A 23451-nucleotide genomic window follows, 5' to 3' on the forward strand; every position below is an offset into this window, starting at 1 on the left:
AGGGTGCGGCAGTTCTTCTTGGAATTCTTGACTTCGTCGGTGAACCAGGAGGCTTTCTTGCTTCTGGGTCTGCTGGGCGGGTTCTTAAGTGGCGCGAGGTAGTCGGCGCAGGCGGTCAGCCATTGTGTGAAGTTGCGGGCTGCTTCGTTGGGGTCCGTTGTGCTGGCGGGTGGGTTCTGGCTGAGGGAGGTGGTGAGCTGCTCGGCGGTGATCTTGTTCCAGCTCCTGCAAGGAACCTGTTGCGGGTGGTGGTGGGTCGGGTTGGGGTTGGAGTCGGTCGTGATGCGGATGGTGTTCTTGTGTACGATGGCGATGCCTCCTCCAGTCTGGTTGGCGCGGTCTCTCCGGATGATCTTGTATCCGTCTGGGATGGCGATGGCGATGTCGGGTGCTGAGGAGGCGTTCATCCAGGTTTCCGTGAGGAAGGCGACGTCTGGTGAGGTTGTGTCGAGCAGGTTCCAAAGTTCGATGGCGTGTCTGTGGACGGAGCGGGTGTTGAGCAGGATGCACTTGAGGTGGTTGCTGCTGGTGCTTGGCTTGGCGGGTGTGGTGCAGGTCCGGAGGCAGGTGAACTTGCAGGCCTGACAGGTGAAGGGTCCGTGGGTGCGTCTCGGGGTGGCTCGATGGCAGGCTCTCGGTCGGTTGGGTTTGAGTGCGATGAGGGTGGCGGCGTCGTAGGTCCGTCGGGGGCCAGGGGTCCTGGCACTGGGCGCGGTCCAGGCGCGGACGGGCGCAGACGGGCTTGCCTTTGGCGCGCCCGCTGCGCGTCAACGCTGCGCGTGCGTGGAGGCGACATAAGAAGGGCGCCGGGAGGGAGGGTCCGCTGGGTGGCGGGAGCGGGGGGGCCAATCGGCTGGCGGGGCCGCAGGGAGGCAGCGGCGGGAAAAGGAGAGTGGCGAGTGGCGGCAAAAACAGCAACAGGAAACCAGCAAAACAGGAGCAGGAGGAGCGTGGGGGCGACCCGGCCTGGCAAATCAGGGCGAAGAAACAGGTAAGACGGAGCAGGTTAAAATCACTAGGAGGTAAAAGCGAAAATACGGATTTTATCAGCACACGAGCAGCACTTACAGCGACATCTGGTGGCAAAGACTCAGAATAATACTATAAACAACATTTTATCAACCTTGCACTGAAACCACCAAGAAGTGAAACATCCTTGAACCATTACTGCACGTAGTAACCTCGTGATGAAAGCTGCAGTGGGTGGGTAATTAAAACAGAATTAAAACTGTAGAATGACGGCCCCCGGGGGAAGTGAAGGTCGCAGACCAGTCTTCCCTCGTGGCTATTCGCGCAATGGCCAGAAGGACAAGGTGAGGGAGGGATTAGAAGATTGGGGAAGGGGCGGGAGTTGGGAATGTATATAAGGTGTCAGGAGAGGAGGATCTGGCCTCTTCCTGACACCTTAGCACAACCGGAGGGGGTAGTCAAAGGGAAAGTTTGTGGAAAGTTTACAGACGTTTTAGGGCAGGTCAGTGGGGACAAAGTACGGGGTAGCGAGGTGCAAAGTGCACCTTAGGGGTCCTCTGGGATCAGGTTTGGGCTTACCTCGCCGAACTGGGTGTCCCTGCGAGTGCGGGAAGCGGCACGTGAACCATGCTGGGCGGTTCCCTGGAGGCTGGTTGTTGACCAGGTGGGGGTAGGGCGGGGGCGGGGTGACTCGTGTTGAAGGCACCCAGTGGGCTGCGTCTGCGCGAGAACAGAGACTTGGGGGTTTGTGGGGAGGCATATTTATCTATTTATTTATTTATTCAATTTATAAAGCGCGCTATCACCTAGCAGGCAACCTGGCGCTGGAAACGAAACTCAAGGGGGAGCGGGTGCAAGAACCGGGAGAGGCTACTACGTCCTGGGAAACAGCCAGGTTTTTACCCTTTTTCTAAAGGGAAGAATCTCTCTGAGTTGCCTGATTTCCAAAGGGAGACTATTCCACAATTTTGCAGCTGCCACCCCAAATGATCTGCCCCCGATCTGACCTTACGAAACCTTGGAAACAGGACTAGTCTAGCCGAAGAGGAGCGCAGTGTTCTTGTCGGGGTGTACCAGTTGAATGTTTTGCGCATAGACACAGGTCCTATCCCGTGAAGGGCTTTAAAAAACAAGGCAGAGAGACTTAAAGTTAACTCTCTGTCTAAAGGGGAGCCAGTGAAGTTCAGCTAAGGCTGCAGATGCCAAGGAGCTTCTAGGCAAGCCTAACACTAGTTTGGCCGCTGTCAACTGTATTCTTTGCAATCTGTCCAACAGGAAGTTAGGGGAGTCCAGTAGGAGAGCATTGCAGTAGTCGAGCCTACTGAGAATTGAGCATCTGGCCACTTGTGCACGCACCTGGGAGGGAAGTAGAGGCAACATTTTTCGGAGAGATCTGATGATCGAAAAGCAGGAGGTAGTAGTCTTTTTAACCTGACTTTCCAGAGTAAGCTTGTCTTCAAATATAATGCCCAGGTTGCGGACTCTGGCAGGCGGCTGGATTAAGGACACAGTACTCGAAGTCAAAGGTGGTAGGAAGGCGAGGAGAAATCCTGTTAGCCGCACAGAAGATCACCTCAGTCTTTCCTGCGTTGAATTGTAGCGAGTTATCCTGCAGCCAGCGGGCCGTGTCCTGCAAACAGTTGTGAAAAGCTTCCACTGTAGTGGACTCCTCTCCCTCAAATGACAAGATCAACTGAGTATCGTCTGCATAATTTACGATATCAATATTATATGCCTTGATAACAGCAATAAGAGGTTTTAGGTACACATTGAAAAGAATAGGGCTGATAGCTGAGCCCTGAGGCACCCCATGCAGCACCTTGGGAAAAGCAGATTGAAAGGGGGGAGGGATACCGCCTGATGTCTCTCCTGTAAGAAGGAGCGGACCCACCTCAAGACGGAGCCCCTAACCCCACACTCACTCAGCCTTCTCAACAGAATCCCATGGTTGACCGTATCAAAGGGGGCAGACAGGTCAAGCAGAATCAATGCAGCTGCCTGTCCCCTGTCTGCCCGCCTCTGAAGCTCGTCCATGACGGTCAACAGGGCTGTCTCGGTCCTATGGGCTGGCCGAAAACCAAACTGAGCCTCTTCCAACAGATTGTGATGTTCAAGATAGGAAGAGAGAGTCATACTAACAGCCCGCTCTATAATTTTGGCCGGGAATGGTAGCAAAGAGATAGATCTGTAGTTTTTAGAACATTCGGGATCAAGGGAGGGCTTCTTCAGCAGGACGTTACTGAACCACATTCAGAGGCGGGCGGGAGCCGGCACACAGCTAGAGTGCGGGGACCGGCCAACCACGGCCCGCACCGACAAGAAGCCTCGGGTGCTGTGGAAACTCCCCCAGCAGCAAGGTGAAGCAGTCGGAGGCCACAAATAGTCCCAGAGCGATGGCAGCAGGCGGTGACTCCTGTCATGGCCAGAGGCTGGCACCCGAATGATCGAGCTAGCGGAAGCCAGTGAGCCTGTCCTGCACCACCCTAGTAGCTAGCGGGCAAATACCACACACAGGAATCGAGGGTTTTCTGGGAGCCAGCGGTGGTTGGAAACAGAGGCTTTCCAGGGCCCTGCCAGCAAGCTGCCCACCCATGCAACTACATATTACCACAAGGGGCATGTGTGGGGACTGTCATGGCGGCTGTGGCCGGAGCGAGTGAGCCGCCGATCCAACAGGCTGGGGGGGGGCCGGGGTCAGGACGCTCCTGGACGTCGTGCGGGGGTTTAATGAGACCGCCCGCACAGCGCTGATTCCAGCGGACATGCCTGGGTCCCCCCAATAAGTATGGAGCCTCTTGGGTGGGCAGCGGGCCCCTTCCCAGCTACCCCTTTTTCCTCTGCCGGCGCTGCAATCCGATGGACTGGGGTTGGGAGGAGGGGGGCTACGGGGACCCGGGGACTTCATCGGTTAGCCGTCCCAGAGTAGGGGCCAGGGACTGCCAGCAGGCATGGGGCCCGGTGGTGCTTGGGACCCACTTGGTCGGAACGGCCTGGGGTGGGGAACCAGGACCGGCGATTGAGGCAGGCAGGGAAGAGGGCATCGCCAGCAGGGCGCACAATGGCCCCGGGACGCTGGCCGGAAGCAGTAGGGGGGTCGTCGGCGGCCTACCCTCCAACGAGGGATTGCGCAGCAAATCATACAATGTTATGAATACTATTTGAGATGGATGGCTTGGATGTTGAGAGGATAAAGACTGGGGAGTGTGACGGTGTGTGAAGGGGATGGGAGTTTTGTGTGGAAGTGCGAGGGAGGATGCGGCTGAGTAGGGTGGGGGGAGTTAAAGTATCAGACTGTTTAGTTTTTGCAGGAGGCAAGTGCAGCCTAAGACGGAGCTGTGGACAAGGAGCAAAACGGGGAACAGCAGCGCCGGTCAGGACGAGGAGGTCCCAGACGGACACTCAGGTAAAGGAATAAGGCAGGGTAGAAAAGGAATTCAGCTGGTCGGCGGGGGTGTGTTGGGGGCTGTGAGGGATCTGGCACAAATCCAGGTGCAGCTGCGGCATACTTCAGGACAAAAGGAAAATTGGGGCTTAGCAATGTGGTAGGGATGGGTCCAGACGAACAATGTGGGAACACACGAAAAGAGGAGATTAAACAATGGGTCACATATCGCTGCTTGCCATGTTGGAGGAGAGTGACAAATGGGCCGTGGGTCCCAGTTAACACAAACAGGACATTTGTATCAAAACATTGCGACTGCATCTTACGGCATGGGGGCTCAGGGTGGAGCAATAGCCTTGCGGAACACCATGGATAGCAGCTGAATGGCACGAGGAAAGGGGGGTTTCGTATGGCTGAAAAATGTGGGATAAGGGCTAGGGTCAGTGGGGATTTGTCATGAAGAGCTGTGGGGCTCCGGGGGCAAGCGTTTGTGCAGCAGGATATATAGGCAAGGACTTGCCTGGGGGCCAGACATATATGGTGTACCTGGTCGGAGATTCGGTACCATCTTCAGTGGGTGTTTTCGTTTCCAAAGGAGCACTAGGGGCTCTGGGGGCATCGCATTAACTGGGTGCAAAAGGGGAGAAAAACAGGGAACCCACGAGGTAGGGGACGGGACAGGCCAAGGCTTTGGGAAATTATACATGGTGGAGGGGCCTAGGGCAGCGAGACACAGTTGGGCCCAAGGCAGGCTAATTGGTTATTTGAAGGTGATACTTTAAAAGAGGGAGCGTGGTTACCTGAGAAGGTTTCTCTTAGCAGGCAAGAGGACACTTGAGCCAAGGGCAGTATATAAGGGGCTGGGATAGGGAAGTGTATAATGGGCTGGGGGGGTTACACAAAGGGTAAGTGGGGAGTAGGTAACAGGGAGGCAGTGTGCTGATGCCCGGGCATGGCTGGGGGCAGGTCTGCGGTACCATAGAGAGTAGTTCTTGTGGGGGAGAACATTTTTGGGGTGGGGGTAAAGTGAGGCAAAGTGCAAGGGTGCTATAGGATATTCCAGAGGGGGACGTTGGTTTGGCAGGTGCAAAGTTGGTGTAAGCAACATGAATCTGTGAAGTAGGGTATGTGCGGGGACGACTGAGGATGTATGGGGTCGGGCCATCACCCAGTGGTCGATTCGAAAAGAACTATACCACCATGGTAATAAGGTTTGGTGGAACTGGGTGGTTGGGGGTGGGAACCTTGGAGACGGGACAACATGGTTTAATATGGAGAATAGGCAGGGGGGCATTGGCTGAGATGAATGAGGCTGTTTAGTGGGCCTGACGTGTTTGAGGTGGTACAGGTGCAAAGAGTTCTTGGGCAGAGCAGAGTCGGCTCGGTTGAGGCGTAGGTGAGGATGGGGAGGTGTGCCTGGGGCACGGGGTATTTGGGTTGGTCGAGTTGTTCGTTTGGATGCAGCAGCTGGGGACAGTGGGGCGTGGGTCATAGAAAAAGGGGACGCAAGGAGGGGGCATGCTGTAGTGGCGATGGTGTCAAGAAAGGGAAGGCCTCTGGCTAATGGGGGAATTTGTTTTCCAAATTTGGAGGGCAGAGTGACGGTTCTGTCGGCCATTATAAGTCTCATACAAGAGCCATGTGGAATGGGCGGGGGCCAACCAAGGGAGACATACAATTAAGCATTGGGGCTGTAGCAGTGTCAGGATGGATTAGGGGGGACGTTAGTTGAAGGATGGCAGGGATGAGAGCACTGGAACGGTGTTCTGTGAAGATATAGGTACTGGAAATGGGATTTCTAGGATTGGGTTTGGAACAGAGGGGGAAAGGGGGCTATGAGAAAGGGGAAGAATTTCTTACGAGACTAATCATTCTTTTTCTACTACAGGATGTGGGGGTAGACCAGGAACCAAGACGGTTGCCTGGATAGGTGGCCATTCTCCCGGGCTTTGGCAGCAAAGGATGCAGACTAGCAGATGTACAGACGACACCGGGCTGAGTACAGCCACCAGGATGTGATATGGTGGGGAAAAAGTGGAATGCAATGCGGGAGCGTTGTTGACGGTACCGGTGAAACCGGCTAAAAAAGGAATTGCCCTGATATGAAGATACATGTGGGGGAATGCGTTGTAGAGTATGTCAAGACTGGCATTACACAAAGATATATGGAGGGGGATATGGTTTAATAGAAAGTAACATGGGGGTGTTGAATATGCTTCAAGGGAAGTGGTCTTGTTTTGAGATGGTGATTCTTGGTCGGGGAATGTCACAGATATATTATCGGAACACGGGACGCATGTTTTTTATGTGGTGGATGGTCGTCCACATGGTGCCACAGGGTCAGCTGATGGGAGGCGAAAGGTGCACAGGACCCGGGGGGAGGTGGGGCCGGGGGGCAGGTAACCACCCTACGGGGGTTCCCTGGTTGGCGGTACTTTGGAGGGGTGGTGAGTCACATACGGGCGGATCCACCCCTCGGGGAGGGGAAAACGGTACACAGGTATCTGACAGCGGAAGTTAATGATCAATGAAGGAAAGTCAACAGAGGATGCTTGGGGTGCAAGTGAAGGTGAGAATGGGGAGAGGAAGGAGGTCACAGAGTGCAAGGGGAAGAGTCACACAGGTGAGATGGTTTTGAGAGGGCTGAAGGGAGAATGAGACGGTATGGGATGAGAAAAGTATATTTCTTGCATTTATGTACTGTTAATAAAGTAATAATGAATGCAAACATATCCTAATAAAATGGCCTTATACGCTTCAATTAACAGCGTGGAGTGTAGTTATTGCGCAATGGCATATTTTTGGTGTAGCGTGTTACCTGGATACGGAAGCTCGAGGCGTGGTGGAGTGGGTGAAGGAAACAGCTGGGCTCATATCCGGGGTGCGTGTCAAGGCGAGGTCACATTGCTCCAACTGCTGCAATAGCTCCTCCTCAGACAGCCCCCCCAGCTCTGAAAGAAAAAAAATAAGTTTACAAAGGTGAACCTCAGGAACCAAGCCAGCAGTACACAGCCACCAGCATCAACGCACATCAACAAACTACCAAAGCTGGCCTGAAACCCACATGCCGCTCCACAACACCACCCACACCATGACGTAGCCAGTGTTTCACAGGCCCAAGTGCCAGGAAGGAAATCCCATCCCTACCTGCTTTTTGAATTGTAAAATACGCAATAATAAGTGTACAGCGGGCCCCCAAAGCATACATGCCAACCCTTCTGATTCCTGCATGCAAAAACATGATTCCTCTGCGAGCTTCAGATAGCAGGGGTTGGTCTTGTAGGACTCAGAATATGCCCTGCCATTAACTTGCTCCTGCAAGCAAGTGCACAACATTTTTGTCACACTTTCTCTGCCCACCATAGCGATTCCTCTGTGGCCCTGACAGGTATAGAAAAAACGTATATTTGAATTTCTGATATCAGATTCTACAGCAGCACACCTACAGCACAAGTTACTACTTGTGTAACGATATATCTGTAAGAGACATTAGTTAGTGATAGATTCCTTACCTTAGAATATCCCCAGGCGACAGACTGGATCCGGAAACTTTTGCGTAGCAGTACCCTTGCGCGTCGGTAGGCGTCGTCTGCGGCTCCGCGTCCATCGTCGGCGTCGTGATGACGTCGTCGGAGTACTTAGACGCCGCCGCCGCGTGCTGACGTCAGTTCTTAGACACAGCTTTTCCGCGCCAGAAGCTCCGAGCCATGTTAAAAACCAACACTGGTGCCATTGAAACTAGGGCCCTGAAAGGGGATGACCTTAACCCTAGATATCAGTTCGCAGAACGGGGAGGATGGGTGGGTCGGTAAGGAATCTATCACTAACTAATGTCTCTTACAGATATATTGTTACACAAGTAGTAACTTGTGCATCTGAAAGAGACACGTTAGTGATAGATTCCTTACCTTAGAACAGATACCCCAGCAATACCAACCCCGGTGGTGGGTCTGCGAACCAATAATCACACCAGAAAGTCCTAGAGGACGGAACGGCCAAAGAAGCCATCCCTCCGGACTTGACTGTCCAGGCAGTAGTGTCTTGCAAACGTGTGCAGCGAGGCCCACGTAGCTGCCTGGAAACGTCCTGCAAGGGCACTCCCCGGCCCAGGGCAGTTGTAGTCGCCGTGGCCCGGGTGGAATGAGCCCGCAATCCAACAGGGGGCTCCTTTTTAGCCAAGGAGTAACATGCCTGGATACACAAGATGATCTACCGAGAGATGGTCGGCTTGTGCACCGCTTTTCCCTTCTTAGCGCCCACGTAAACAACAAAGAGTTAGTCATCCACCCGGAACTGGCGTGTGCGATCCAAGTAGAATGAAAGCGCACGTTTTGGGTCCAGACGGTGGAGCCGCCCTTCCCCTTTAGAGGGATGCGGTGGCGGAAAGAAGGTGGGCAAGGTAATAGACTGCCCGACATGGAAGGCCGTGACAACCTTGGGCAGGAAAGATGGCTTAGTACGCAACACAACCTTGTCCGGATGGACAGAAAGGAAAGGGGGTGTACATGAAAGAGCCTGGAGCTCACTCACTCTCCTGGCAGAGGTGATGGCAACCAGGAAAGCAGTCTTCAAAGTAAGAAGACGGAGAGGACAGTTGTGAAGTGGCTCAAAGTAAGCGCACATCAGAAACGTAAGAACAAGGTTCAAGTCCCACTGAGGCATCACAAACGGAAGAGGAGGGAACATGTGTGTGATGCCCTTCAGAAAACGAGTTACAATAGGGGACTTGAACAAAGAAGGTTGATCAGGCAGCCTTAGAAAGGCTGAAAGGGCAGAAAGGTAGCCCTTGATAGTGCCCAGAGCAGAGCCCTGCTGGGCAAGAGAAAGAAGGAAGAGAAGAACCTCAGAAAGAGGGGCAGCAAGAGGACCCATAGCCTTTGCTGTGCACCATGCCACAAATCTGTTCCACCTGCAGACGTATACCGACTTTGTGGAGGGACGCCTGGCTGCCAGAAGCAAGTCAAATGGCCTCAACTGTCGCCGCTCAATCTCCAAGCATGGAGGTGGAGACTGGACAGGTTCGGGTGGAGGACCGTCCACTGCTGCTGCGACAGAAGGTCCACCTGAAGAGGCAGACGAACCGGGGGATCGACTGACATACTGAGTAGCTCTGGATACCAGTACCTTCGTGCCCAGTCCGGAGCCACAAGGATGACTTGGGCCCGGTCGCGCTTGATCTTCTTCAGCACTCTGGGCAGAAGTGGTATAGGCGGAAAGGCGTACAATAGACCGCAACTCCACTCGCGACGAAAAGCGTCTTCGAGCGAGTGCCGCCTTGGAAATTCCAACGCGCAGAACTGATGACATTGCGCGTTCTCTTCTGTGGCGAATAGATCTAACCAAGGCTCTCCCCACTGCTGAAAGAGGCCTTGCGCCACGTCCAAGTTCAGACGCCATTCGTGATCCATCATGCACCCACGGCTGAGTTCGTCCGCCCTGGCGTTCAGAGAACCTGCCAGATGTTGAACCACCAGGGTCACGCCCTGACGTTCCAGCCACTGCCAGAGGCGCAGAGCCTCCTGGCAAAGGGTCCACGACCCCACCGCGCCCTGTTTGTTGCAGTACCACATGGCGGTGGTGTTGTCTGTGAACACCTGCACTACACTCCCTCGAACAGAGGGGAGGAATGCCTTCAGTGCTAGACGAATTGCCCGCAGCTCCAAAAGGTTGATATGGAGCCGGGACTCCGCCGGAGACCAGAGGCCTCTGATCTCCGCCTCCCCAGCCCTGGAGGGACGCGTCCGTCACAACTACGTGCTCCGGTTGGGGAAGGGAAAGGGATCTGCCGCTGACCCAATCGCGGTCCGTGAGCCACCACTTCAGCTGTCTTGCAGTGCCCTCCGAGATCAGGACATGGTCGGATAGGTTGCCCTGATGCTGGGCCCACTGAAACTTAAGGTCCCACTGCAGAGCCCGCATCCGCCACCGGGCGTGATGCACCAGAAGGATGCAGGAGGCCATCAGCCCCAGAAGCCCCAGCGTCAACCTGACCGAGACCCGGGACTAAGGCTGAAAGAGTGGAATCAGAGCCTGAATGTCCCAAACCCGCTGTTCGGGAGGATAAACCCGAAACTGCGCCGAGTCGAGAACCGTTCCGATGAAGAGGAGCTTCTGAGAGGGGCACAGGTGTGACTTCGGCACATTGATGGAAAACCCCACCAGGTGCAGGAGGTTTGCTGTTGTCTGGAGGTGGCTGACGACTGTTTGGGGCGAGCCCGCCTTCAACAACCAGTCGTCGAGGTAGGGGAAGACTGAAACACCTAACCTGCGCAGATGAGCTGCGACCACCGCCATCACCTTCGTGAACACCCGTGGGGCGCTGGTAAGGCTGAAGGGGAGCACGGTAAACTGAAAGTGCTCGTGGCCTACCGTGAACCGCAGATAACGCCGGTGAGCCTGCAGAACGGGGATGTGGAAATAAGCGTCCTGCAAGTCCAACGCTACCATCCAGTCTCCTGGGTCCAGGGCAGCTAAGACCTGAGCCAGTGTCAGCATTTTGAACTTCTCCTTCCGGAGGAAGCCGTTGACGTTCCGTAGGTCCAAGATAGGGCGTAGGCCCCCTTTGCCCTTCTTGGGTACCAGAAAGTAGTGGGAGTAGCAACCACACCCTACTTCTGGCCCAGGAACGTGCTCGATGGCCCCCTTGGCCAAGAGGGCCGTAACTTCCTCCTGCAGAAGTCGCAAATGATCCCCCGATACACGGTGGTTCTGCGGTGGCATGGCTGGAGGGGTCGCCTCGAAGGGGAGGGAGTAGCCCCTTCGGACGATTTGCAGCACCCACCTGTCCGACGTGACAGTGCCCCAGTGGAGGAGGTGATGGCGAACCCTGCCCCCCACTGGCGACACATGGGCCTGAAAGCACGGACTAGGAGGGTTTTGAGGCGGATGCTGCGGGGGAAGGTGTGGACTGTGGAATTTTAGTTTGTGTACTGAACATCATCTACGCCATCTTGCAGACTCACGTATGAACACACACGACAGCCATTTTAGGTACCATGGTCTCCCTGTTCACGATCACCCGTCAGCGCACTTCCCTGAACCTTGCGAGCCTCCCCCACGCACCCTGACTGTCCCCGCTCTCACATGCACGAGGCATAAGCTCTCCCCTCCCGCATGACTCTGTCTCTGAGAATCACACCCCGCGCCTGACCAACACCTTCTTTCCGTCCATGAATACCCCTCCTTTGATGACCCCTTCCTCTGAGCCCGATTGCCTGCACAAACCGCTGGTCATCCCTTAGCCTGAGGATACAGTTTATTGCCCACTACTGTATGCACCCGCTTCTCTTGAAAGGAGCCACTATTGATCATGACCTCCCCGCCCTCTGAGATTCGATCAGGCGCACACATTCCGAAGGAATCGGCAGAACACTCAGCTGCGTGATAGCCCCCTCCCATTGTATGAGGGGCAAGGGCCTCTACTGTTGTCATGTGTTGGAGGGGGCCGGAACTGGGGGGTGCCGGGGATGTCATCCTCATACTTCACAATCTTTGTTGTAATAAAGAGCGTTCACATGTCTTGAACCAGTGTATAAAAGACCAGGTCTCAGAGAGGTTGAGAGAGCACCTCGAGACGATACCTTGTTGTCCGATCTGACGTGTTCTGATCCGTCGGAATAAAACTTGTTTCCTGTCTTCCTGTCTCCAGCGCCTGCCTCTTTATTGGGTAACTTCGTATGGTATTAGAGGCGTTTAACGCCGGGGAATTTAACTTAGGAAACATCAACTAAATCGCCTGACCAGTTTGAATTGATCTTTATCAATTGGCGCCCAACGTGAGGCCCATCAGCGACACGTGGATCCAGTGGGAGAGGTCCCGACGACAGAGTGAACGACTGCAACGATCGGGAGAGCTCCTGTCCGATAGACCCTTGTCTGACAGCCGATCATCTGAACTTCACTGATTCCGAGCAGACCTCTCCCGAGTGATCTACGGTCCTGACTGGGAACCACCAGGAGTGCCGCGATAGCAACAGAGAGTAGAGGACGATCGGGCGCTGGAAGCGGAAGACGAGAAACTGTCCATGCGGTCCGGGTAAGGTCGTGACACACGACAAATTGCGAAATTGATTGTTTTGATTGTTGGAAAATACTAGTATTACTCATGTTTATTGTCTCTGAGAGATTCTCTATTTGCAAACAAGCACAGAGTCGCCATACTCTGTTTAGTCTTTGCAGATAGTGAAGGGTAGGTAACGCGGACTTTTGTCCCCCATTGTAATCTGCCGTGCCTATTTTTCTCCCCATTGATTGATTGTTTGATCGAGCATTAAATTGTTCGAAGTTGGTTCTCTTAAGGATCTTCTCTGCCTGCAAACGGGGAAGAGTAGGAATATTCTCTCTCCCTTTGCAGATAGTGAAGGGTAGGTAACGCAAGCTTTTAACCCGTCGTGCCTATTTCATTCCTCATTGATTGATTGTTTATCCAAACATTGACTGTTTGGAATTGGTTCCTTCTGGAGGTATTCTCTGTTTGCAAAAAGAATAGAATAGAATATTCTGTCCAGTTTTTTTTGCAAGTAGTGAAAAGATAGGTAGTGCAGGCTTTTGCCCCCCATTGTAATCCGTCATGCCTATCTTCTCCCCATTGGTTAGTAGTTGGGTCAACCCGGACCGCTTATTAGAGATGAACCATCCAGCTCCATTGGAAGGCACCCCTAATAAGGACATGTTTACTAAGCAAGGACTAGTCGCTATAGCTTATAGTAAGTTATGGCATAAATATACAAAAAAGAATCCCGAAAGTCAGTGGCCACTGATAGGTTCTTTTGATGAAAATAAAATAAAAACGTTAGAAGCAGCTGTAAAAATAAATAAGGCAACGCCCACTATGCTCGATAGTATTGGCATGTGGCGCAAAGAAGCAGAACAGCGAAGGAAAAGAGAAGAAGCAAAAATAGTGAAAGAATTACGAAAAGCAGCCCATCTGGCCGCAAAAGAACTAGATGAAGAAATAAGAAGAAGAGAAGAAGTTAAACAAACACAAGAATCAGGACTGGCAGGCCAATGCCCTGTCAGGACCCCCCCTACGCTCTACCCGGAGATGCCCTCCAAACAGCGGGCAAATGACGAGTTACTGCTCGGTCCTCCAATTATCTACATGCCCCCTCCTTCTGCTCCCTGCCAGCCTCTAGCACAACATTCACCAGTTCAGAGTGCAGTCGAGGGTAACCCTAGCGCTAGTGCCCCGACTCTTAAGGCCTTTGCACCAGCCGCATTGGTAACAACACCAGATGAACTCGAGACTGACAAACAGCTAACAGCCAGACCAAATAGGTTGAGCAAAGAGGAGCGTGATGGAATCGACAAGATAGCAAAAACACTGGTGGAACGGAAGGAGAGCGAAGAATATACGATGAATATGCACAACTCACATGCCGGTAGTCATAGACGGCATTTCATTCTGCGGTTCAGCTACCACACCCTGAACGCATATGAGGATAGGTACCAGAATAAGGGTCCTGCAAAACTGACGACTCTATACAGAAGGGTCGATGTTGGAGATGGGACTGAGAGTGATGTGACGGACCTCTTCATGCAAACGCTTGAGGTCTTCCGCCACCTCGCGGGACAGAAAGAAGAGGTCAAGATCACAGTCCCTGAGACGATTGAGCCTTCATTAGAAGCAGCCAACACTATGATGCCTATCAGAGAAGCCGCCCCCTACTGGGTTCCCCCAAGAGGTCAGGGAACAAACGATGATATCAACCACGCAGATGCAAAGGGGAGGGTTGTGTATAATTGGGTTTACCAACCATGGGATCGGCAAGATATTTTAACTTTTAGGCAAACCCTGCCCGATTTAAGAAAGAACCCTAAAGCATTTTATACCGAACTAGGCACAGCCTTGGGCTCAACTATAATGACTCTATCGGACATTGATTTGTTTTTCGGGTTGTGTCTGCCGGCCGATGTGTGGAAGCAAATCCGGAAAGCCGACCACACGGATCTGTTCGGACACACCTGGAAACAACTCAATGAACTAGATGGGCAGCGAGAACCCGGAAAGAAACCTGTAAAAGACATACTGGAACTCCCAGACAAGATAGTGCACAAACTAAAGACATTGATCCCAGAGAAGAAGGTAGACTGGTCGGTAGTCACGGCTTGCCGTCAGAAACCCCAGGAAGACGTATCAGAATATTTCTCCCGATTTGAAACAGTGTTCTCTGACTACAGTGGCCAAGACATGACCACCGCAACCGGACAACACCTCTTCGTGCAAAACTACGTAAAGGGGCTATCGCAAGAGGTCTCCCAAAAGTTACAGACGAGCGAGAGTAGTTGGGGAGCCTCCAAACCTGCAGCTATCCTTCAGATGGCTCAGTATTACGAACACCAAAAGAACGAGAACGAGAGGGCGAATGAGAAAAAGAAAAAGGACTTAAAGGAACGAGTGATGATTGCTCAATTACAGGGAGTGACTACAGGAAGGGAACGGTATAGGGGGAACTACCAGTCGAATGCCCCTAGGAATCCACCCACTAGAGACCACCACCCCACACCCGGTGCTCCACGAACTGACCTCGATGAGAACCAGTGTGCATTTTGTAAAGAATTTGGACATTGGAAGTCTCAATGCCTGGCCCTTCGGGAAATGATTAAAAATAAAGAGAAAAGGGACATGACAAATGGCCACAAAACTGGAGGGCAGGGGCGAGGGCAGACCCACGACACCACCAATGACCGACCTGGCAGACCAAACACATTTGACCGCCCCCGACAGAATCAGTGCCAACAGTCCGACGGCAACAATACTGAAACATTTGCATAGGACGGCCAGGGGCAAGGGAGGGATCCAGTCGAGCTCTGTGTTGACCAGCAAGGTCCTTACGTCACTGCTAAGGTCCTGGGTACAAAGTCTCCATTTTTGGTAGACACTGGAGCGACACGTAGTGTATTATCAAAGCGACTGATTCCAAGGGCACCCTTGTCTGGCTCACACATTACATCAATAGGTTTCGATGGAACGCCCTCCACCAACCCCCTGTCTGAACCTATCTCCTTTGACCTAGGAAACAATCCCACTGACACAACATTTCTGCTCTCCTCCAACTCCCCTGACGCCATTATGGGTATTGATTTACTGAAACATTTCCGAGCCACTATTAGGTGTTCCCCGGATGGAGTCCGAGTCATCCTGTACGACAATCCGAGCATGTCCAGACCCTACCCCACACGACATATGTACGCCATAACAGATGCTGACCTATCCTCGCTCGATACCCTACCCCTGTACCTATGGGCCAGAAACGACTCGGATGTAGGACGAATGATGATCGATCCCGTACACATAACTGTTCGACCAGATGCAATACTCCCGAAACTCCCACAGTACCGGATATCGCCCGAAGGTGAGAAGGCATTGGTAGCGATTATTCAGTGCTTGGTAGATGCAGGAGTGGTAGAGGAAGTGGTTAGTAATGTCTGCAATAGCCCTATCCTGCCCATTGTTAAAAAGCAAGGTGAGGGAGATGAGAAAGCATACCGCTTCATCATCGACCTGCGAGAAGTCAACAAAGTGGTGGTACCACAGTACCCCGTAGTCTCAGACATCGCCACCATTCTGACTCTCATCCCGTCCACCGCCACCACCTTCACAGTTATTGATCTTAAAAATGCATTTTTCTCTATCACCATCCATCCAGACAGCCGCTATCTCTTCGGCTTCACCTTAAAAAACCGTTCATACCGATTTTGTAGAGCTCCCCAGGGCTACACTGAAAGTCCCAGCATTTACAGCCAGGCCCTCAAAAGACAGCTGGACGCCGTCCAGCTACCAGATGGAGTGGTGTTGATCCAATATGTCGATGATATCCTTTTGGCGGCCGACACCACTCCGCTTGCAATCACAGCCACTATCCAACTCTTGCACTTTCTTGCGGAGAATGGCCACAAAGTCTCCAAAAAGAAACTGCAGTTCTGCCAACCCCAAGTAACATACCTAGGCCATCTCCTGTCCAAAGAAGGGAGGAAACTTACGCCCGACCGAATCCAAACCATCCTAGACACCCCCATTCCCAAAACACAGAAACAAGTCCGTTCATTAGTGGGCCTTACCTCTTTCTGCCGACAATGGTTACCGAATTTCAGTCTCATCATAAAACCCCTACTTTCCCTGTTGGCCAAAGATGTCCCTTTCCCACTCCCTTGGACCCCCGAATGCCAAACGTCCTTTAAGGAGCTGCGGGATACCCTTTGCTCGGCACCCGTTCTAGGAACACCAGATTACTCCTAGCCCTTCTCCCTCTTCACTCACGAAAGGGAGGGATGCGCATTGTCTGTGCTAACTCAGCCCATCGGCGCCAAACAACGCCCTTGTGCCTATTTTTCTGCCACTCTTGATCCAGTCGCCAGAGCTTTACCTGCCTGCCTTCGAGCAGTAGCCGCTGCTGCTGTCTCTATCCGCCAGAGTGAGGGAATTGTACTTTCGAACTCTCTCACGGTATTAGTACCCCATGCAGTTGATACCCTTTTGAACCAGACCAAGACTCAACACCTGACTAGTGCACGACTGACAGGGTACGAATTGACTCTACTTGCACCCCACATCACCCTGAAGAGATGCACGACATTGAATCCTGCTACACTGCTGCCCTTGCCTGAAAATGACCCCGATGTGCCCCCTATACACGACTGTGTGACCCTCACGGACGAACAGACCAGGAGTAGAATTGACCTCCGAGACGTTGCTTTTACAGACCCTGATGGAGAACTATGGGTAGATGGCTCTTGTATCAAACTCCCAGACGGCACCACTTCTGCTGCCTATGCGGTGACGACAGCTCGAACAGTAGTTGAGACAGCTCGCATCACACAACGATCCGCACAGGCAGCAGAGCTAATTGCCCTCACACGAGCATGTATCATAGCAGCAGGAACCACGGCGAACGTTTACACAGACAGCCAGTATGCCTTCGGGGTGGTTCATCATTTTGGGCTCTTGTGGAGGGAAAGGGGATTCCTGACGTCCCACGGCACGCCCATCCTTCATGGAGATCTAGTCTCCGCCCTAATTGAAGCAGTTCTTCTCCCCAAACGATTAGCAGTAATCAAATGCCAGGCACACAAGAAGGTGACGGACTTAGTTGGACAGGGAAACGCACTGGCCGACATCACTGCCCGAACCACAGCTGAGAATAGGGCAATGACACGCATGTATGTGACTAGGTCACAAGCAGAAAAATGGACTGACGCTAGGGAAACGATTAAGGACATCCAGTCGGCCAGCACACCTCACGAACTGACTGAGTGGGCACGGGTGGGTCTAAGGGACGATGAAGGCTGCTGGCGGACAAAAGACACAAACAAATGGTTGCTGCCCGATGCATACTTGATCCCCATACTGACAATGGCACACTCCCCTGCACACATAGGTTCTGCCCCCATGATTGAACTCATTTCCAAAGTCTGGCACAACAACAAGATCCCCAACTCAGCCAAACGCCTGGTCCAGCAGTGCCTTATTTGCCTACAACACAACCCCGGGAAAGGAACTGTAGTACCCCGGGGAGGGTTTGGGGTCCCCGACCACCCCTTTGAGGTCCTCCAGATGGATTACATCCAGCTAGAAAGGTGCCAAGGCTTGAAGTACGTATTAGTCATTGTATGTGCCTTCAGCAAATGGGTGGAGGCCTATCCGACCCGAGATAACACTGCCATGACTACTGCCAAAGTACTACTGAAAGAGTTTTTCCCTCGCTACGGCCTTTGTCGAATTTTATGGAGCGACAATGGCCCCCACTTCATAGCTGAAGTTATCCAACTAATCCTGAAGGGGTTGGGGGTAAAACAGAGGTTCCATGCGGTCTTCCACCCCCAATCCGCTGGCCTGGTTGAGCGACACAACGCTACACTGAAACTGAAACTGTCAAAGATAGTGGCCACCACAGGACTTAAGTGGCCAGATGCCCTCCCCCACTGGCATTACTATCGATGCGTTCCACTCCCACTAAGCACCACTTGACCCCCTACGAGGTTGTGTTTGGGCGACCGATGAACCTCTGGACTGCCCCCAAGCCGACCTCCATTCACGACGTCCCCGACGTCCTGCTGTCAGACTATTTATACAAATTAACTAACACGTTGTCTGTCATTCATCAACAGGTGCAGCAGGCCATCCCCGATGCTTCCAGGGGTCCCGGTCACAATATCCAACCGGGAGAGTATGTCCTAGTCCGGAATTTTCAACGGGCAAAGAGTCTGGAACCCCGGTGGACGGGCCCCTGGCAAGTACTGATCACCACTCGGACGGCTCTTCGAGTGGAGGGGAAAAAGCACTGGCTGCATGCACACCACTGCAAGAAGGTCTCCTCGACCCTGGCCACGACAGACAACGTCAGCACCCAGGAAGAGCTCCTGAACAAAGACCAACCATCACTGAACTGCTATCCTGATACCGAGGCACTTGAACTTGCAAAACACTCTGATCCCACTGTGCCATCTCGAGAAGGGTATTTCCTGCGTCGAAAGGAGGGAGCTTCGGCTAAGTAGGCCACTGACTAAGTTAAAAATCTCAGAACGGTGACCCAACGCAACCAAGGGTTACCCGGAGAGAAGCTAAACAAAGTCTGTGGTTTTGCCCACTACCGAGCACCTTGAAGATGAAGATGATGGAAGCGCCAGATAAGAAGATGATGGAAGCGCCAGATAAGAAGATGTCGGAAGCAACAGGACCCTACAAGAACCCTAAGACTGATAATTTGCACAAATCAAAGACAATCGCTTTCTTCATTCTCTTCCTCTTTTGCCTCCTCCTCATGACTTCCTTCTGGATCTTGGAGGAAAGCACACCCGCTCACCAGATGTTGCCGACCACTGTACAGCCAACCACCATGAAAGAACACCACCTGATCACCCTTTCACCTCAGCTCCGAGAAAGGCGTAAGGAGTTCTGGAACAATTCCTTCGTGCAACTGTTGCACCAGCACAACCTTGCTGCAAATGCCACGAACTGCTGGATCTGCGGGTTGCTCCCGCATGCTACCGGACACTCCATCCCCTTCATCCCTTCTCCTTTCTCAGTTCACGGCTCCTGCCTGGCCTGGCTGATCCTCTTGCAGGAGAGCAACAAGGACAACGCCGCTTCTGGTCAGACAGTGTCACACTTCTACTATGGGTTCTGGCTGAACAAAGCAGGAAGAACGTCTTCCCCCATTTGTCCTGCGGTCTCAGGTTCCGCCTTCCTTATGAACATCCCTGCCAAAGAAAGAGTTGAAATGCAAGTACTCCACAATCCAGCCAGACCCACCTTCTCCCACCTACGGAAGCAAACAGCTGCCACCCTGACCGTGGCTCTGTCTGTCATCAATGTCACAGGACTCGTGTGTCTTGAAGGCCAGGGAACACAGCTGGTGGGTCACAGTTCCTGCCGCACCACCAGAACACTGGTCTCAGTTGATCCTCCTTCCTTTGTTGCTTCCCCGAATATGTACTTTGTTTGTGGCACCAAAGCTTACACTTGGCTCCCAAAAGGCTGGAGGGGTACGTGCTACGTCGCCTTCATTCTTCCTCCCACATACGTGGCCCCAGCCTACCATCACCGGCAAAAGCGCGCCGGAGACATTGGACAAGCCGACTCCACCGGAGCACAGTTCCTGGATGCGGCAAAGGGACTTGTTCCTCTGTGGGGCCCAATGGCCAATAGCCGCGCTATCCGACACCTGACACAGGCAGTAGAAACAACCATTAACATCACCGCTGGTATCCTTGCTAACAACACGGCTGAGCTTCAGGCAGTCCGCCTGGTGGCCCTTCAAAATCGCCTTGTTCTAGATGTGGTTCTGGCCGACCGTGGAGGTGCATGCCGCATCATCGGCTCCAGCTGTTGCACCTACGTGCCAGATAACTCGCCTTCAGTCTACAAGGCAATCGAACACCTTCACAGACTGTCCTCAGAGGTTCACCAGGAGCAGGAAGGATGGTCGCTTGGAGGCTGGTTCTGGGACACTTTGAAGGACTGGGGATGGAGATTGTTCACGTTTATATTGATACCAATCATGATACTGTGTGGGTGTTGCTTAGGTATTCAATGTTTACCATCTTTGTGTGCACTAACTTCCAACTGTATGTGCCCTAAGACTTTGGACTTTAAAACTGAGCACATGAGTCCCCTATACGAGATAGAGGTACGGGGTCTCATGGGGATCGATCCAAACTGACAAGCTGGCGAGACATGTTAAAAGGGAGGACTGTGGAATTTTAGTTCGTGTACTGAACATCATCTACGCCATCTTGCAGACTCACGTATGAACACACATGACAGCCATTTTAGGTACAATGGTCTCCCTGTTCACGATCACCCGTCAGCGCACTTCCCTGAACCTTGCGAGCCTCCCCCACGCACCCTGACTGTCCCCGCTCTCACATGCACGAGGCATAAGCTCTCCCCTCCCGCATGACTCTGTCTCTGAGAATCACACCCCGCGCCTGACCAACACCTTCTTTCCGTCCATGAATACCCCTCCTTTGATGACCCCTTCCTCTGAGCCCGATTGCCTGCACGAACCGCTGGTCATCCCTTAGCCTGAGGATACAGTTTATTGCCCACTACTGTATGCACCCGCTTCTCTTGAAAGGAGCCACTATTGATCATGACCTCCCCGCCCTCTGAGATTCGATCAGGCGCACACATTCCGAAGGAATCGGCAGAACACTCAGCTGCGTGATAGCCCCCTCCCATTGTATGAGGGGCAAGGGCCTCTACTGTTGTCATGTGTTGGAGGGGGCCGGAACTGGGGGGTGCCGGGGATGTCATCCTCATACTTCACAATGTCTTTGTTGTAATAAAGAGCGTTCACATGTCTTGAACCAGTGTATAAAAGACCAGGTCTCAGAGAGGTTGAGAGAGCGCCTCGATACCTTGTTGTCCGATCTGACGTGTTCTGATCCGTCGGAATAAAACTTGTTTCCTGTCTTCCTGTCTCCAGCGCCTGCCTCTTTATTGGGTAACTTCGTATGGTATTAGAGGCGTTTAACGCCGGGCAAATTTAACTTAGGAAACATCAACTAAATCGCCTGACCAGTTTGAATTGATCTTTATCAACTGTCCTTGCCGATGTCCCCGACTGCCGCCACGGCGGTTTCCACGGCCGCCACCGCGTTGGGTATTACCCTGCGGCGCGTGGCTGGCAGGACGTGTGGGTACACCCCTTCCTTGTCCACGAAAGGCACGAAAAGCAGCCGTTTGCTGGCGCGGGGCCGAGAGCCCCAAGGACTTGGCCGTAGCCCTGGAGTCCTTAAAACGCTCAAGCGCATGGTCTGCCTTGTCGCCAAAAAGGCGACGGCCATCAAACGGCATGCCCATGAGTGTATTCTGGACATCAGCCGAGAAGTTGGCGGACCTCAACCAGGCGTGGCGACGAATCGCCACCGTCGTTGCCATCGCTCTGCCCAGTGAGTCGGTGGTATCTAGTCCACACCGAATAGAATAACGTGCCGCATCTCGGCCTTCCACAAGGGCTTGGCCGAGTTTAGCCCGTACCTCCAACGGGCATTCTGGCAGCACGTCCGCGACCGTATCTCACAGGGAGTGGGTGTAGCGGCCCAAGAGGCATGCGGTGTTGGAAGACCGCAGTCCCAGACTTAGGGAGGAGAATACCTTCTTACCGTATTGCTCAAACCTCTTGGATTCCCTGTCAGGCGGAGCCGACAGGAATGTGGTCTGGGAATTGGAGGCCTGGATCACCAGGCTCTCAGGGGTGGGGTGGGTGGACAGGAAACAAGGGTCGCCCGGGGCCGGTCGGTGGCGTCTGGCCACTTTCCTATTTACAGGCGAACCTGTAGCGGGCCTGGACCAAGTGCCCAAAAGAACGTCGGCCAAGGCCTCATTAAACGGCAGCAGAGGCTCAGCCGAGCTTGACTGCGGTTTAAGGACCTCAGCGAGGAGGTTAGTCCTCACGGCCGCGACGGGGAGTTCAAGGCCCAAGGCCTTGGCCGCCCGCGTCAGCACCACACTGTAGGTAGCCCCCTCCTCCGTGGCCACGGTAGGAGGGGAGACAAAACCAGTGACTGGCGAGGTGTCCAGATCACTGGCATCCCCAAGTCCACCTGTCAAGTCCTCCTGGGACTGACACTCCCGTGTCAGAGGGTCTTCAGACCCCTCCCAATACTCCTCATCACCCATCTCCTGGTACTCAGGGGGATCAAATGATGGGGCCGGTTCATGGAAAATGAACTCTCCGAACGGCGTCGAAAGCGGCGCCCAGCGGCGCCGGAACAGGATCGAGGGGGGCATCGGGGACGGCGCCGCCCGAAGACGGCGCCGGGGGTGACACCTGAGGGACCGGCGCCGGGGAGGTAGTTAGGTCCACCGGCGGCGACCCGGATCCGGAACCGGATCCAGTGGGGGCCTGCGGCGCCATGCCCGGAGGCGCCGGGGCTGAAGCACCCGACGGCGTCGGGCCGAAGCCCCCGACCCGCTAGGGCCCCCAGACGGGTCCGCTGGGCCCGAAGGCGCCGCGGAGCCCGCCGGGGGAGTGAGGGACCTCATGGCCATGAGGAACCGCTCGATCTCCTCCGGCGTCGCGCGCGGCCCAGTGACCGGAGGGTATGGGGCCGGACGCGACGCCTGCGACTCCGACGGAGCCGCGTGGGCGGTGCCACCTGACCCCCCGGCTGCTTCGTGCGAGTGTCGGGTGAGTCGGAAGAGCGATGACGTCTCTTCGACTTCTTGTGCTTACCTGACGACTTCGACCCTGAGGAGTGATGTCGACTCCCGGAGCTCCGATGGCTCCGCTCCCGCGACCGGTCCCTCGACCTCCGTCCGGACCGGGACCTCTCCTGGAGCGGGGCCGACTGCAGGAGTTCGAGTCGCTTGTGGGACCGCTCCCACCTAGCTTTCGAAGTCAGGGCCCGGCAGTCGGAACAGGTCTTGTTGTCGTGGTCGACGCAGAGACAGTGGAGACACCGACGGTGAAGGTCGGTAACCGACATCAGTCGGTCGCAGTCCTCACAGGGTTTAAAACCTGGCATCCCTATCGGCACCGTTCGGAGTCGAAGACTCGAAAAAGAAATGATCAAAAGGGATCAAAAAGTTTAGTCAAAAAAGACTAAGGTACCACTTTTTCCGGATCTGCGCTGCTGGCGCGGAAAAAAGAAGA

The 23451-nt window shown here is 53.7% G+C and overlaps 1 protein-coding gene across 1 annotated transcript in view; it reads right to left on the reverse strand.

Moving 5' to 3' along the window:
- The window catches only part of SHKBP1 (SH3KBP1 binding protein 1), a 306095-nt gene that overhangs the window by 14133 nt on the left and 268511 nt on the right, over positions 1-23451 (reverse strand). The window contains exon 17 of the mRNA XM_078660638.1: positions 7170-7302. Within this exon, the coding sequence (XP_078516764.1) occupies positions 7170-7302 (133 nt within the window). The remainder of the gene's footprint in view (positions 1-7169; positions 7303-23451) is intronic.

Source organism: Lissotriton helveticus, chromosome 9, assembly GCF_964261635.1.
Source record: "Lissotriton helveticus chromosome 9, aLisHel1.1, whole genome shotgun sequence".
Lineage (NCBI taxonomy): Eukaryota > Metazoa > Chordata > Amphibia > Caudata > Salamandridae > Lissotriton > Lissotriton helveticus.